This window comes from Anomaloglossus baeobatrachus, chromosome 4 (genome assembly GCF_048569485.1).
Source record: "Anomaloglossus baeobatrachus isolate aAnoBae1 chromosome 4, aAnoBae1.hap1, whole genome shotgun sequence".
In the NCBI taxonomy this organism is placed as follows: Eukaryota; Metazoa; Chordata; class Amphibia; order Anura; family Aromobatidae; genus Anomaloglossus; species Anomaloglossus baeobatrachus.
This window is the reverse complement of record NC_134356.1, coordinates 281,427,847-281,442,726: the sequence shown is the minus strand read 5'-3', so window position 1 is coordinate 281,442,726 and position 14,880 is coordinate 281,427,847. Positions and strand designations below refer to the sequence as shown.

The 14,880-nt window shown below is 49.9% G+C and overlaps 1 protein-coding gene across 1 annotated transcript in view; it reads right to left on the bottom strand.

Annotated features, from left to right (window-relative positions):
* KCNMB4 (potassium calcium-activated channel subfamily M regulatory beta subunit 4) overlaps positions 1-14,030 on the bottom strand; it is a 198,789-nt gene extending 184,759 nt beyond the window's left edge. Inside the window, exon 1 of the mRNA XM_075344887.1 lies at positions 13,695-14,030. Within this exon, the coding sequence (XP_075201002.1) occupies positions 13,695-14,030 (336 nt within the window). The remainder of the gene's footprint in view (positions 1-13,694) is intronic.
* Positions 14,031-14,880: the final 850 nt, after the last annotated feature.

Here is a 14,880-nt window from a genome sequence, read left to right as displayed (position 1 = left end):
ACACGCAGACTCCAAAATGCTGCTATTACGGATCATGGGCACATACCCTAAGTGATAAATTTAGGCCATGTGCACACGTTGCGTTCTGTAACTTACAGAAATGAACGCATCCTCTGGCAGAATTTGTCATTGTCAAATTTGGTGTTGACCACATAAACGCAGGAAATACGCATGCGTTTTTCTAGTGTTTTTGACATGTTTTCACCTCGTTTTACATGCAGTTTCAGTGCATAAAATGGGAGGCGTTTTCAATACAAAGACACTACTAAATAAAGTTTGAACATTCAAACAGTAGGAAAAAAGTGGGAAAAAAAAACAAAAAAAAATTTAAATCATACATTATAATAATAATATTCTGGAAATGATTATTAAGATTTAATATTTATGTTAAAAATAAATTTAAGTTATTGTTTGACTCTTTTTTTTTTTTTTTTTTTTTTTTAATCGGGCTGGATGTGAGGGCAAAACTAAACCTATTGACATGATTATAATGCCACAAACGCATGCTTTGATTTTGACAAAAAAGCATGCATTTTGCATCAAAAATGCATGTAAAACGCTAGAATTTTTTATTAGGATGTGTTTAGATAATTCTCATTGACTTCAATGTTACCAAAACGCTGCCAAAATGGCAAAAACAATTGATATGTTGCTTCTTCAAACGCAGAGGTTTTGACAAATTTTTGTCACAAAAAATGCAGTGGTTTTTTTAGCATTGTGCGCACAATAATGGCCTATATCCCATAGACTTTGCCTGGAAATAAAAACGCATGCATTTTTGCATTAAAACGCTGCAGCTCAAAACGCTGCGGAAACGCATGAAAAAAAGCAAAATGCGCACATAACCTAAAAGTAAGCATCTGCTTTACTTTCCTAGAAAAAATGTTCATGGCCCTGTGTTTGGTAAGTTCAGTTTCATTCCCTTGAATGGGGATGAGCTGCAGTACCAGACACAGCCTATGTACAGGAGGGGCACTGTTGGGGAAAGCACCACTAACACTTTTTTAATATTAGCAGCCTTAGGTCAAAGAGAAAAAACATGACTTTGATCATACATTTCCCATCAATCCCTAACATGAGTATTATTTATTGTGATATAGGTCCCATCATATATCAGGTAGGGCACTATGAGCCCCGTCATCCATCAGCCTTCCTCCTGAGAGAAGCTTCATACACAGCAGAACAGACCATTGCAGCCATCACAGTGTGCGATCTACCCTGGGATTAGAGGGGCATGAGGCGGACTCTGGCTTTTGTTGGAGGTCAGTGATAACAGTTTCCAGCTTTAATTAGAACTTATTGGGCCATGACAATCTTATTTCACACATGCCCCTGGCAACTATCGAAAAAAATTGTAATTGTACAGTACAGCGTGTTCTCCTGTAGATCAATACAGTGCATAATGAATACTACCCTGGGGTCTGCAGGAACGTGAAGCTGCAGCACATCCCCTCCGTGCTACCCGTAATACAATGACTATGCTTTTCTGATGTATAGTGACTATGCTTAATGGCCTCTTCTGTGATGCCGCTCCTTTAACATGTGATATCAGTGACCCATTGTCCTAAATACCTGCTGCAGTCATAGGGAGCTCTGATGCTCCTCTGCCTTTCTCCTGGTGCGTGATGGACTATAGGGCTATGTCCAAAGACAGGCAGGGAAAGGCATGAGTCAGGCATAGGCCTCTTTCACACGTCCATGCAAAACTCACAGGTATTTCACATTCTGTGGTGTAGGCGTGCGTGTGCGTGTGTGTGCGTGTGTGTGTGTGCGTGTGTGTGTGCGTGCGTGTGCACGTGTGTGCGTGTGTGTGCACGTGTGTGCGTACGTGTGTGCGTGTGTGTGCACGTGTGTGCGTGTGTGTGCGTGTGTGTGTGCGTGCGTCCGTGTGTGTGTGTTCCATGTGCTGTCCCTGTGCTATACCTGTCTCCGGCACTGCTGTTACTTCCAGATCCGCAGTAAGTGCAGTGAATATGTATGAGCATAATGAGTGGACCCAGAAGTAACAGAAGAGGCAGAGACAGCAGCGCATGAGACAGGTAAATATAAAAATTCCTTACTTTTATGTCACACGTGTTTTCTCCGGTACATATCACACGGTTGTTAAACGGATCACATCAGTGTGTGTGTGACACCCGTGTGGCTGGAGAAAACTGACATATCGCCGTGTGCCGCACACGGACACACTGTCCTTCTGAAAACACAGACGTGCGCAAACCCATTGAATTTAATGGGTCTGTGTGTGTCCGTGAGAAAACGGACATCACATGTACCAGAAACACAGACGTGTGAAAGAGGTCTTATACATTGATCGTTGCCTCTGCAGCAACCATTTTGGACATGAAAACAAAAGGACTCGGATCACAAATGCAGAAGGAGCAGAAGCAGGGCCCCAGACCATGAGGTATAGTGACTATATATGAGAAATGTGTAGTCACATTTGCTATAGAAGTGAAGGGTCAATTTTAGGGCTCATGAACATTGCCAATGTTCTAATCCGACTGCGATCCATGGATCAAAAAGAACCTATGATATTTTATGGGGCTGCGAACATGTCTGTTTTTTCTTCCCCTCGGACCAACTAGACGAAGGGAGAAAAAAAAAATATCAGAGACATGTCCAATTTTGATCAAACTGTTGGATCAAAGTCAGCAATGCAAGTCTATGCGTCCGTGAAAAAAATCATATTGCATTCGGATGACATCGGTCTGATTTTCACGGACTGACAGAGAAGATGGAGAACCTTTTCTTTTTTCTCTCCATCTCTGAGAAAATCTGACACCTCTGTGATCTGACTTAGCTCAAACTCGGATCAAATCTGATCAGAAAATTGGACTAGTTATGGCTATGTGCGCACACAGCGGTTTTCTTGACACTGCGTTTTTGGCCACAAAAAAAACGCACCGGAAAAAACGCATGCGTTTTTACCACTTTTCAGTGCGTTTTTGGCTGCGTTTTGCTGCATCTTTCCAATGCATTGCATGGGTGAAAAACGCAGTAAAACGCAGGAAAGAATTGACATGTCCATTTTGTTTTAGCTAAAAAATGCAGCTAAAAAAAAAAAAGTTGTGTGCGGACAGCAAAAATTAAAAAAGTCATAGACTTTGTTGGGGAAGCAAATTCATGCAGTTTTGAGCCCAAAAACGCACAAAAAACGTGTAAAAACGCAGCGAAAAACACTCAGTGCACACATAGCTTTTCTCAGATGTGGAAAAAATGGTGGTGTGAACCTACCCTTAGGCTAAGTTCACACACTGCGTTTTTTTTACGCTGCGTTTGTGCGGTTTTTGCGGCAAAAAATGCACCTGCAGCAAAAAAACACGACAAAAAACGCATGTGCGTTTTTTTCTGCGTTTTGCTGCGTTTTGTATGCGTTTTTTATCAGTGAACAATACCATTAAAAATTGCTGAAAAAAAAAAAGGTGTAATTTCCTTCTTCAATATGTTCTTCATTCTCCACTAGTGTATGCAGGAGAGCAGACCGCTGCAGAACTATAAGGCTCAGCATGCTCCATCCAGAACTGTATGCTGGAGGGAGAGGCAGGGGGAACAGAACTATAAGGCTCAGCATACGCCATCGACTAGTGTATGCAGGAGAGCAGACAGCATTTGCAGAACTACAAGGCTTAGCATACTCCATCCAGGACTGTATGCAGGAGTTTTTTTCCCCCCAAAAAAATGACGTGGGCTTCGTCATATTTTTGTATGCTAGCCAGGTACAGCAGGCAGGTACGGGCTGCACCCAACCTCCAGCTGCCTATTTGTACCCGGCTGGGAACAAAAAATATAGGGAAGCCCTTTTTTTTTTTTTTCTTCAAATTATTTCATGAATTTCATGAAAAAAAATTTAAAAAAAATGACGTGGGCTTTGCCCAATTTTTGAGTCCAGCCAGGTACAACTAGGCAGCTGGGGATTGGAATCCGCAGTACAGGGTGCCCAAGCTTTCTGGGCACCCCCGCTGCGAATTGCAGTCCGCAGCCACCCCAGAAAATGGCGCTTTCATAGAAGCACCATCTTCTGGCGCTGTATCCAACTCTTCCAGCTGTCCTGATGCTGGGTGGCTCGCTGGGTAATAATGGTGTTAGGGCTAGCTGTATATATTATCAACTGACCCTAAGCCCGAAATTCATGGTGTCACGCCAAAATTAGAAATGGCCACCATGAATTTCTAGTAAAGATAAAAAAAAGACAACACACAGAAAAATATTTTTATTAGAAATAAAACACAACACAATTAGTGACTCCATCTTTATTGAAATAAAGAACCCCCCTCCGCAGTAATCCTGGGTCAATCAAGGGTCCCGCACTGTCCAATCCGGATCCAATTTCATCTGATCGGTTTGCTGGAAGGCAAAGCGATCAGATGATGTGTCAGGTTCAAGGGCATCAGCTGATTGTATAACAGCTGTTATACAATCAGCTGATGCATCAGTGCAAAAAAAACAACTACACACGTCCGTGCTGACTCCCGTCCGATCGCTGCAGGAGCTGCAGGTAATCAGCTGATGAAGTCTCCTGACAGTTTAAAAGTCGGCCGGGTGGTAAAAAGCCGGCGTCACCGCGAGACTTACGATCAGCTGATGCGTCAGGTGACCGCATCAGAAGATCACCGCCAGGTCCTCACCGCCAGGTCCTGCAGCTATCGTACGTGCCTGGGAGCCGGAGCGGCGGTAACGGGAAGAGGTGCTGGGAGCGGACATGGCATCGGGAGTCTGCAGACAGGTGACTATGAGATTTTTTTATCTACTGTTCACTTTTGACGCCCAGACATGGCGCTGCACAGGAGCCGACATGGCACCAGGCGGGAGATGGAAACAGCGGTGGCGGTACCGGGAGGATTCACGCTTCTGTGTTTACAAACAGAAGGAATCCTCTTCCTGTACATGTCACTGTACTACCCACCCCTTGTGCTTATAGCTGCGTTTTTAGTCATAGAAACGCACTAAAATGCAGCTATATTTGCAATTTGCGTTTTTCATTGCGTTTTTGAACATCTCATTGAACTCAATGGGTGGAAAACGCTGTGAAAAACGCAAAAATAATTGACATGCTGCGTTTTTGTGGGCACCAAAAAAAACACAGCTAAAAAAACCCACTGTGTGCAGACAGCAAAAATGAAAACTCATAGACTTTGCTGGGGAAGCAAAGTCATGCAGTTTTCTGAACAAAAACGCAACCGAAAAACGCGCAAAAACGCCACGAAAAACGCACTGTGTGAACTTACCTTTAATCTGAGAATGGGGGATCTGTAAATTCCCTTACATTAGGACATCGGTGTAATCCCCTAGGGCGGTTTCATAATTAGTGTTCTCATTTTCAGTAAGTAATAAGGGTTTTTTTGCACCTAAAGTTATAGAAAATATAAACAAATTTATAAAATGAATGTTATTAAAAAAAATTAAAAAAAAGCTGGTAACAAACCAAAGTAAAAAAAAAAGTAAAAAAAAAAAAACAAAAAAACCCAAAACACTGAATTTGGTTAAATGAGGCTTGTTACTTATGCACTGACCCACAATAAATGTGATCATATGTCACATTGGACTGAAGTGGAATATTACAAATCTATAATATAAGGTCCTAGGATAAGTCATCAATATCTCCCGGCACCAGTCTGTATACACTGTGTACTGGGTTTAACCTCTCTCCAATAACAGGGTGAATAGGGGTGACCCCACCAATCCCATATCTAGATCCTCTGAGTAGATCATCAATTAAAAAAGTCTTAATAACTAAAATGTTCTTTAGGGCTCCGCCACACATCCGTGAAAACCACGTCCGTGTAAAACGGGCCGTTTTTCGGGTCCGTTTTCCGTTTTTTATGGTATGTGTGGCCTGCGTGTGTATCCCGTATGCTAGCCGTATGTGCGTGTGGAATGTCCGTGTGTGCGTGAGTGAAATAACTGACATGTGTATGTGTTGTCCGTGTGAAATGTACGTGTGTGATGCAAAATGTCGTTACTACATGTCGGAAGACAGAGTAGCGGGATGAGAATGAACTCGGGTGAACTTCACCCGACTTCATATTCATGCTGCGGCTCTGTCTGTGTGCCGTGTACTGATTAGCGGTCACCTGTGAAGGATTCACCGGTGACCGCTAATCCCCCGAGTGACTGAAGTGTCCCCCCCTCTCTCATACTCACCGTTCCCCGATCACCGGCACTGCACGGCGTTCACACTGCTTTGGCGGCTTTTTCTAATTTGAAAAAGCCGGCCGCTCATTAATCAATCTCGTATTCCCTGCTTTCCCCGCCCACCGGCGCCTGTGATTGGTTGCAGTCACACACGTCCACCACTCTGAGTGACAGCTGTCTAACTGTACCCAATCACAGCAGCCGGTGGGCGTGTCTATACTGTGCAGTGAAATAAATAAATAAATAAATTAAAAAAACGGCGTGCGGTCCCCCCCCATTTTAATACCAGCCAGATAAAGCCATACGGCTGAAGGCTGGTATTCTCAGGATGGGGAGCTCCACGTTATGGGGAGCCCCCCACCCTAACAATATCAGTCAGCAGCCGCCCAGAATTGCCGCATACATTATATGCGACAGTTCTGGGGCTGTACCCGGCTCTTCCCGATTTACCCTGGTGCGTTGGCAAATCGGGGTAATAAGGAGTTATTGGCAGCCCATAGCTGCCAATAAGTCCTAGATTAATCATGTCAGGCGTCTATGAGACACCTTCCATGATTAATCTGTAAGTGACAGTAAAAAAAAAAAAACACACACACCCGAAAAATCCTTTATTAGAAATAAAAAAAACAAACAAATTCCCTCATTACCAATTTATTAACCCCGACAAACCCTCCTTGTCCGGCGTACTCCACGGACCTCCAGCGTCGCATCCAGCTCTGCTGCATGGAGATGACAGGAGCAGCAGAAGACACCGCCGCTCCGGTCACCTCCACGCAGCTAATGAGATGAGTAGCGCGATCAGCTGCTGTCACTGAGGTTACCCGCGGCCACCGCTGGATCCAGCGGTGGCCGCGAGTTACCTGACTGACAGAAGCTGATCGCGCTACTCATCTCATTAGCTGCGTGGAGGTGACCGGAGCGGCGGTGTCTTCTGCTGCTCCTGTCATCTCCATGCAGCAGAGCTGGATGCGACGCTGGAGGTCCGTGGAGTACGCCGGACAAGGAGGGTTTGTCGGGGTTAATAAATTGGTAATGAGGGAATTTGTTTGTTTTATTTCTAATAAAGGATTTTTCGGGTGTGTGTGTTTTTTTTTACTGTCACTTACAGATTAATCATGGAAGGTGTCTCATAGACGCCTGACATGATTAATCTAGGACTTATTGGCAGCTATGGGCTGCCAATAACTCCTTATTACCCCGATTTGCCAACGCACCAGGGTAAATCGGGAAGAGCCGGGTACAGCCCCAGAACTGTCGCATATAATGTATGCGGCAATTCTGGGCGGCTGCTGACTGATATTGTTAGGGTGGGGGGCTCCCCATAACGTGGAGCTCCCCATCCTGAGAATACCAGCCTTCAGCCGTATGGCTTTATCTGGCTGGTATTAAAATGGGGGGGGACCGCACGCCGTTTTTTTTATTTATTTATTTATTTCACTGCACAGTATAGACACACCCACCGGCTGCTGTGATTGGGTACAGTTAGACAGCTGTCACTCAGCGTGGTGGGCGTGTGTGACTGCAACCAATCACAGGCGCCGGTGGGCGGGGAAAGCAGGGAATACGAGATTGATTAATGGGCGGCCGGCTTTTTCAAAAGAGGAAAAGCCGCCGGAGTTTTTATAACAGCCGTGCAGCGCCGCGCCAGAGATCGGGGAATGGTAAGTATGAGAGAGGGGGGAACTGACCGCCAGACAGCTAGAGGGACAGACAGACATAGAGACCGACCGACGGACTGAGGGAGAGAACGAAACAGAAAAAGAAAAAAGACTGACATCACATGAAAAAAACACAAAACATACAGGGAACAAACAGAGATGCGTCCGTGTCACTCGGACGTGCGCACAGACCCATTGACTTTCATTGGGTCCGTGCTGCATGTTGCGTGAATAAAACGGACATGCTGGCGTGAGACACGGCCCACAAAACGCATCACGGAGACGGACTAACGGACATAACCAAAAACGCATTTGTAACCGCTGAGATATAGTAACATTGGTGCACGTTTGGCCGTGTCTCCAGTATACACGGAAACGGACCAAACACGCACGTGTTTCACGGATGTGTGGCGGAGCCCTTAGACACATTTACACCTAATTTTTGCACCCGAAAATAAAAGTAAGCTTTCCTTCTTTTGACCTTGGCTTGCCAAAGGCATCACTAGCGTAACAAAACCGAACACTTATTCCCAGCCCAGGGCAATCAGAAGGTACAATACTGTAACTGGAAAGTGTTCCCTTTTTATATATTCATGTAATTGGGCTAAAAATCCTTTTGCAATTGGATTTCATTGAAAATGTTGCAGTTTCCTTGTCTAGCGTCTGTGTTGCTCTGGCTGGAGTTAACTGAGCATCCATCAGTCAGCTTGCTATGACGGTCAGTTTGTAGCTCTCTTATCTGTCTTCTTCTGAGCTCCTCTCAGATGAGTTATAACCACATCATACTTGAATATGCAAAAAAAGAGCCTATAAAAGCTAGAAATTTTTGACCCATTGCAAAAAGTAGTTTTAGCCCCAGACACATTTATTCATTTAAAAAAAAGACACTTCCCAGAGGTGGACAACCCCTTTAAATAAAGTTATTGTCACGGATTCTCTGTGGCTGATTGCATTAGATGATGGCCCCTGCATATCACTGCGCTCAGACATACATAGATCTACAATTTGTGCATCTGCACGAGAAAGGCGACATGTCCATTAGGTTCTGGAGGGGAAGTGCATTAGTTAGCGCCACATCCTCCGAGCGGCTCGGCCCCATTACTCTGCATGGGTTACCATGTATCCCTCTACACCCAGTATATACCAATACTCTAAGGGGCCCTTTGCACACTACATCGCTAGCCGATGCTGCGATGCCGAGCGCGATAGTCCCCGCCCCCGTCGTAGCTGCGATATAATGGTGATAGCTGCCGTAGTGAACATTATCGCTACGCCAGCTTCACATACACTCACTTGCCCTGCGACGTCGCTCTGGCCGGCGATCCGCCTCCTTATAAAGGGGGCGGGTCGTGTGGAGTCATAGCGACGTCACACGGCAGGCGGCCAATAGAAGCGGAGGGGCGGAGCTGAGCAGGACGTAAACATCCCGCCCACCTCCTTCCTTCCGCACAGCCGGCGTGAGCCGCAGGACGCAGGTAGGAGATGTTCCTCGCTCCTGCGGCTTCACACACAGCGATGTGTGCTGCCGCAGGAACGAGGAACAACATCGTACCTGTCGCTGCACCGACATTATGGAAATGTCGGACCCTACACCGATCATACGATCAAAAAAGGATTTACACACTACGATATTGCCTGCGACGCCGGATGTGCGTCACTTCCAATTTGACCCCCCGACATCGCAGCTGCGATATCGTAGTGTGCAAAGCCCGCCTAAGGTTCACCCGGCAGACAACGCTCTATACAAGCATCAGACATGGAAGTAATCTGCAGATGTGGACTCTGGATTAGTGACAGACCCCATAGAGTGTGAAGCATAGCATACAGTATATACAGCGCTGTGATGGGGGATACATCCACAGCCTATTGTTCACATATTACAGGCAAATCTCATTCCCTAGGCAACGCTAACAATTGTATTAACCCTTTCACTAGTCTGCAGCGTACCAGTAACGATTAACCCTTGCTTTATATGCAGCTGATACCCTAAATGCTCATCCTAGTGACCGTGCAATGTGAATATCATGGAATATAGTCATAGCGCAGCGGCACGAGACACCACCATATAATCTGGCACACCGAGAAGAAACAGATGCATTATTTACATGTTACTTAACCTCATCATGTTGGGTTTAGTGCCAGCAATGCAATGCTATCCAGTCTGTTCAGAGGACCGCAATGCTACAGCCAGCTGTGGACAGCCCTGCACCAATGGGCATATTAGAGAGTAGTGACTGGTCAGGGGGTGGCAGTACCAGCCCACACGTGATTATGGGACAGAATGCCACTTTCTGTCAGATCCATCATTAAGCTGCAGACCTACTGAATATGGATATACTTTCACCTATATGTATAATGTAACTATCAGGACCCACTAACCCCAGCCAGAAATATAGTGTGATATGAGGATGATGAGCGCTAATGAAGTCTCATAGAACATAGGAATGACCGTTACTAACTGGGGACAAATAGACTACGGTATTGAAAAGATTATGACTATAGGAAATGTGATCAAATAAAAAATGAGCGCTACTGATCCGACCAATCCGCTGTCACTCCAGCCCCCGGGCTCCTATACTGCCCAACAGGCTTCATTTACTTACCTGCTGCGGTGACATCACATACACATGAATTTCAGCCAATCACTGGCCTCAGCGATGAAGCTAGCATTCACCGGGGCCAGTGATTGGCTGCAGGAGTCATGCAGACGTACGTGATGTCATACCTGTAGGGAAGTGTCCGCCATGGAGACGGGGGAGTGATACAGTGAGGATTCTATTTATTCTGCTGTTACCCAACTATTGCAATATTGTCTTTATAGTAACATTTAGTGGCTAGAATGTAAAGCCAGGTAGAGAATCTAGGGGAATCATGTGGTCACTGACCAATAAATTACAAAGACATCAAACGATAACAAGCTAGAAAGTTAGGGGTTAACAGTAACATTAGCTCACAGTGTCTGCTGAGACCTGTCCAGCACTGCTGCGACCGAAAGCAACATGGGACATCCCCAGAGGGCAAGAGGGATGTATGGAGTAAGGAGGGCGCAAAGAGAAGACATGGGACATAGAAAGCACACAGTACAAGTAGGGCTAAGGAAACATGGAAATATAGACAACTAGAAGGGATACGGGACACATAGGGTGGAAAGGAGGACACATAGGGCGCAAAGGAGGACACGGGACGCATAGGGCGCAAAGGAGAACACGGGACGCGTAGGGCGCAAAGGAGAACACGGGACGCGTGGGGCGCAAAGGAGAACACGGGACGCGTGGGGCGCAAAGGAGAACACGGGACGCGTGGGGCCAAAGCAGAACACGGGACGCGTAGGGCGCAAAGCAGGACACGGGACGCAGAGGGCGCAAAGCAGGACACGGGACGCAGAGGGCGCAAAGCAGGACACGGGACGCAGAGGGCGCAAAGCAGGACACGGGACGCAGAGGGCGCAAAGCAGGACACGGGACGCAGAGGGCGCAAAGCAGGACACGGGACGCAGAGGGCGCAAAGCAGGACACGGGACGCAAAGGGCACAAAGTAGGATACGGGCCACATAGGGTGGAAAGGAGGACACAGGACGCATAGGGCGCAAAGGAGGACACGGGACGCGTAGGACGCAAAGGAGGACACGGGACGCGTAGGACGCAAAGGAGGACACGGGACGCGTAGGGCGCAAAGGAGAACACGGGACGCGTAGGGCGCAAAGGAGGAGGACACGGGACGCAGAGGGCGCAAAGGAGGAGGACACGGGACGCAAAGGGCGCAAAGGAGGACACGGGACGCAGAGGAGGACACGGGACGCAGAGGGCGCAAAGGAGGACACGGGACGCAGAGGGCGCAAAGGAGGACACGGGACGCAGAGGGCGCAAAGGAGGACACGGGACGCAGAGGGCGCAAAGGAGGACACGGGACGCAGAGGGCGCAAAGGAGGACACGGGACGCAGAGGGCGCAAAGGAGGACACGGGACGCAGAGGGCGCAAAGGAGGACACGGGACGCAGAGGGCGCAAAGGAGGACACGGGACGCAGAGGGCGCAAAGGAGGACACGGGACGCAGAGGGCGCAAAGGAGGACACGGGACGCAGAGGGCGCAAAAGAGGACACGGGACGCAGAGGGCGCAAAGGAGGACACGGGACGCAGAGGGCGCAAAAGGAGGACACGGAACGCTGAGGGCGCAAAAGGAGGACACGGGACGCAGAGGGCGCAAAAGGAGGACACGGGACGCAGAGGGCGCAAAGGAGGACACGGGACGCAGAGGGCGCAAAGGAGGACACGGGACGCAGAGGGCGCAAAGGAGGACACGGGACGCATACGGCGCAAAGGAGGACACGGGACGCATAGGGCACAAAGGAGGACACGAGACGCATAGGGCGCAAAGGAGGACACGGGATGCATAGGGCGCAAAGGAGGACATGGGACGCATAGGGCGCAAATACAGACACGGGACGGTAGGGCGCAAAGGAGAACAAGGGACGCGTAGGGCGCAAAGACGGACACTGGACATATACAGTGCAAAGACGGACACGGGATGCATAGAGTGAAAAGACTGACACGGGACATATAAACGGAACAGATGGGTAGGATGAGATAGGAGACCTCTACTGAAGACTTACTATGTGGGATAGCCAGAGTGACGGGTAATATGGGGTATAGGGGGCGCACAGAACATACCCGTAGGGGCAGGTGGATCATACAGAGAGGGCACACAGAACATGCCCGTAGGGGCAGGTGGATCATACAGGGAGGGCGCACAGAACATACCCGTAGGGGCAGGTGGATCATACAGAGAGGGCACACAGAACATGCCCGTAGGGGCAGGTGGATCATACAGAGAGGGCACACAGAACATGCCGGTAGGGGCAGGTGGGTCATACAGAGAGGGCACACAGAACATGCCGGTAGGGGCAGGTGGGTCATACAGGGAGGGCACACAGAACATGCCGGTAGGGGCAGGTGGGTCATACAGAGAAGGCACACAGAACATTCCCGTAGGGGCAGGTGGATCATACAGAGAGGGCACACAGAACATGCCCGTAGGGGCAGGTGGATCATACTGAGAGGGCACACAGAACATGCCCGTAGGGGCAGGTGGATCATACAGAGAGGGCACACAGAACATGCCCGTAGGGGCAGGTGGATCATACAGAGAGGGCACACAGAACATGCCCGTAGGGGCAGGTGGATCATACAGAGAGGGCACACAGAACATGCCCGTAGGGGCAGGTGGATCATACAGAGAGGGCACACAGAACATGCCCGTAGGGGCAGGTGGATCATACAGAGAGGGCACACAGAACATGCCCGTAGGGGCAGGTGGATCATACAGAGAGGGCACACAGAACATGCCGGTAGGGGCAGGTGGGTCATACAGAGAGGGCACACAGAACATGCCGGTAGGGGCAGGTGGGTCATACAGGGAGGGCACACAGAACATGCCGGTAGGGGCAGGTGGGTCATACAGAGAAGGCACACAGAACATTCCCGTAGGGGCAGGTGGATCATACAGAGAAGGCACACAGAACATTCCCGTAGGGGCAGGTGGGTCATACAGGGAGGGCACACAGAACATGCCGGTAGGGGCAGGTGGGTCATACAGAGAGGGCACACAGAACATGCCGGTAGGGGCAGGTGGGTCATACAGGTAGAGCACACAGAACGCCTATAGGGGCAGGTGGATCACACAGGGAGGGCACACAGAACATGCCGGTAGGGGCAGGTGGGTCATACAGGTAGGGCACACAGAACATGCCGGTAGGGGCAGGTGGATCACACAGGGAGGCACACAGAACATTCCCGTAGGGGCAGGTGGGTCATACAGGTAGGGCACACAGAACGCCTATAGGGGCAGGTGGATCACACAGGGAGGGCACACAGAACATGCTGGTAGGGGCAGGCGGCACACGGTACCTTGGGGTTGCTGATGAGCTGCTGCTCGTCCTCATGGAGCAGTGCCCTGGAGTTGGACTCCGAGTTGTTGACGTAGATCTGCAGGCAGGGGTACAGGGACGTGCCCTTACAGTCAATCCCGCAGGTGAACGTGCACTCGAACGACTCCCCGATCTGCTGCACCGACAGCACCGTGCAGTTGGCCGTGGTGCCCTGGAGGTCCTGCAGCGCGGGGTTCAGCCAGCAGAAGCCCAGGATGAAGAGCGACACCACCCCGGAGATGATGAGGAACAAGCCCAGGCGGATGCTCTTGTCCTCGGCTTCCGAGTACTCATATGCCACCCTGAGCTTCGCCATGGTGCCCGGACGGCTGCCGGCACCCGGAGGACAAGGAGGAACTCTGCCCGGCACACACGGGATAAGGAGGAACTCTGCCGGCACCCGGAGGAACTCTGTCCGGCACACACGGGATAAGGAGGAGCTCTGCCCGGCACTGAGAGGATGAGGAGGATCTCTGCCGGCACTCAGAGGATGAGGAGGATCTCTGCCGGCACTCAGAGGATGAGGAGGATCTCTGCCGGCACTCAGAGGATGAGGAGGATCTCTGCCGGCACCCGGGGGATGAGGAGGAACTCTGCCGGCACCCGGGGAACGAGGAGGAACTCTGCCGGCACCCGGGGAACGAGGAGGAACTCTGCCGGCACACACGGGATGAGGAGGAACTCTGCCGGCACCCGGGGGACAAGGAACTCTGCCGGCACCCGGGGGACAAGGAACTCTGCCGGCACCCGGGGGACAAGGAGGAACTCTGCCGGCACCCGGGGGACAAGGAACTCTGCCGGCACCCGGGGGACAAGGAGGAACTCTGCCGGCACACACGGGATGAGGAGGAACTCTGCCGGCACTCACGGGATGAGGAGGAACTCTGCCGGCACTCAGAGGATGAGGAGGATCTCTGCCGGCACCCGGGGAACAAGGAGGAACTCTGCCGGCACACACGGGATGAGGAGCCACTCTGCCGGCACTCCGGCACATGCCGTCTCTACTTCTCCCAGCGTGGAAATCAGGCTGCTCCAGTCTCCGATCTCACCCCGCCCCACCGTAGGCTGTGCCCGGCTCCATGCCAGCCAATGGCGGACCTGACAGCCGCATGTCCCCGGAGAGGACATCCTCGGTGACAGCTGTGTGACTGCCTGTGATAACAACA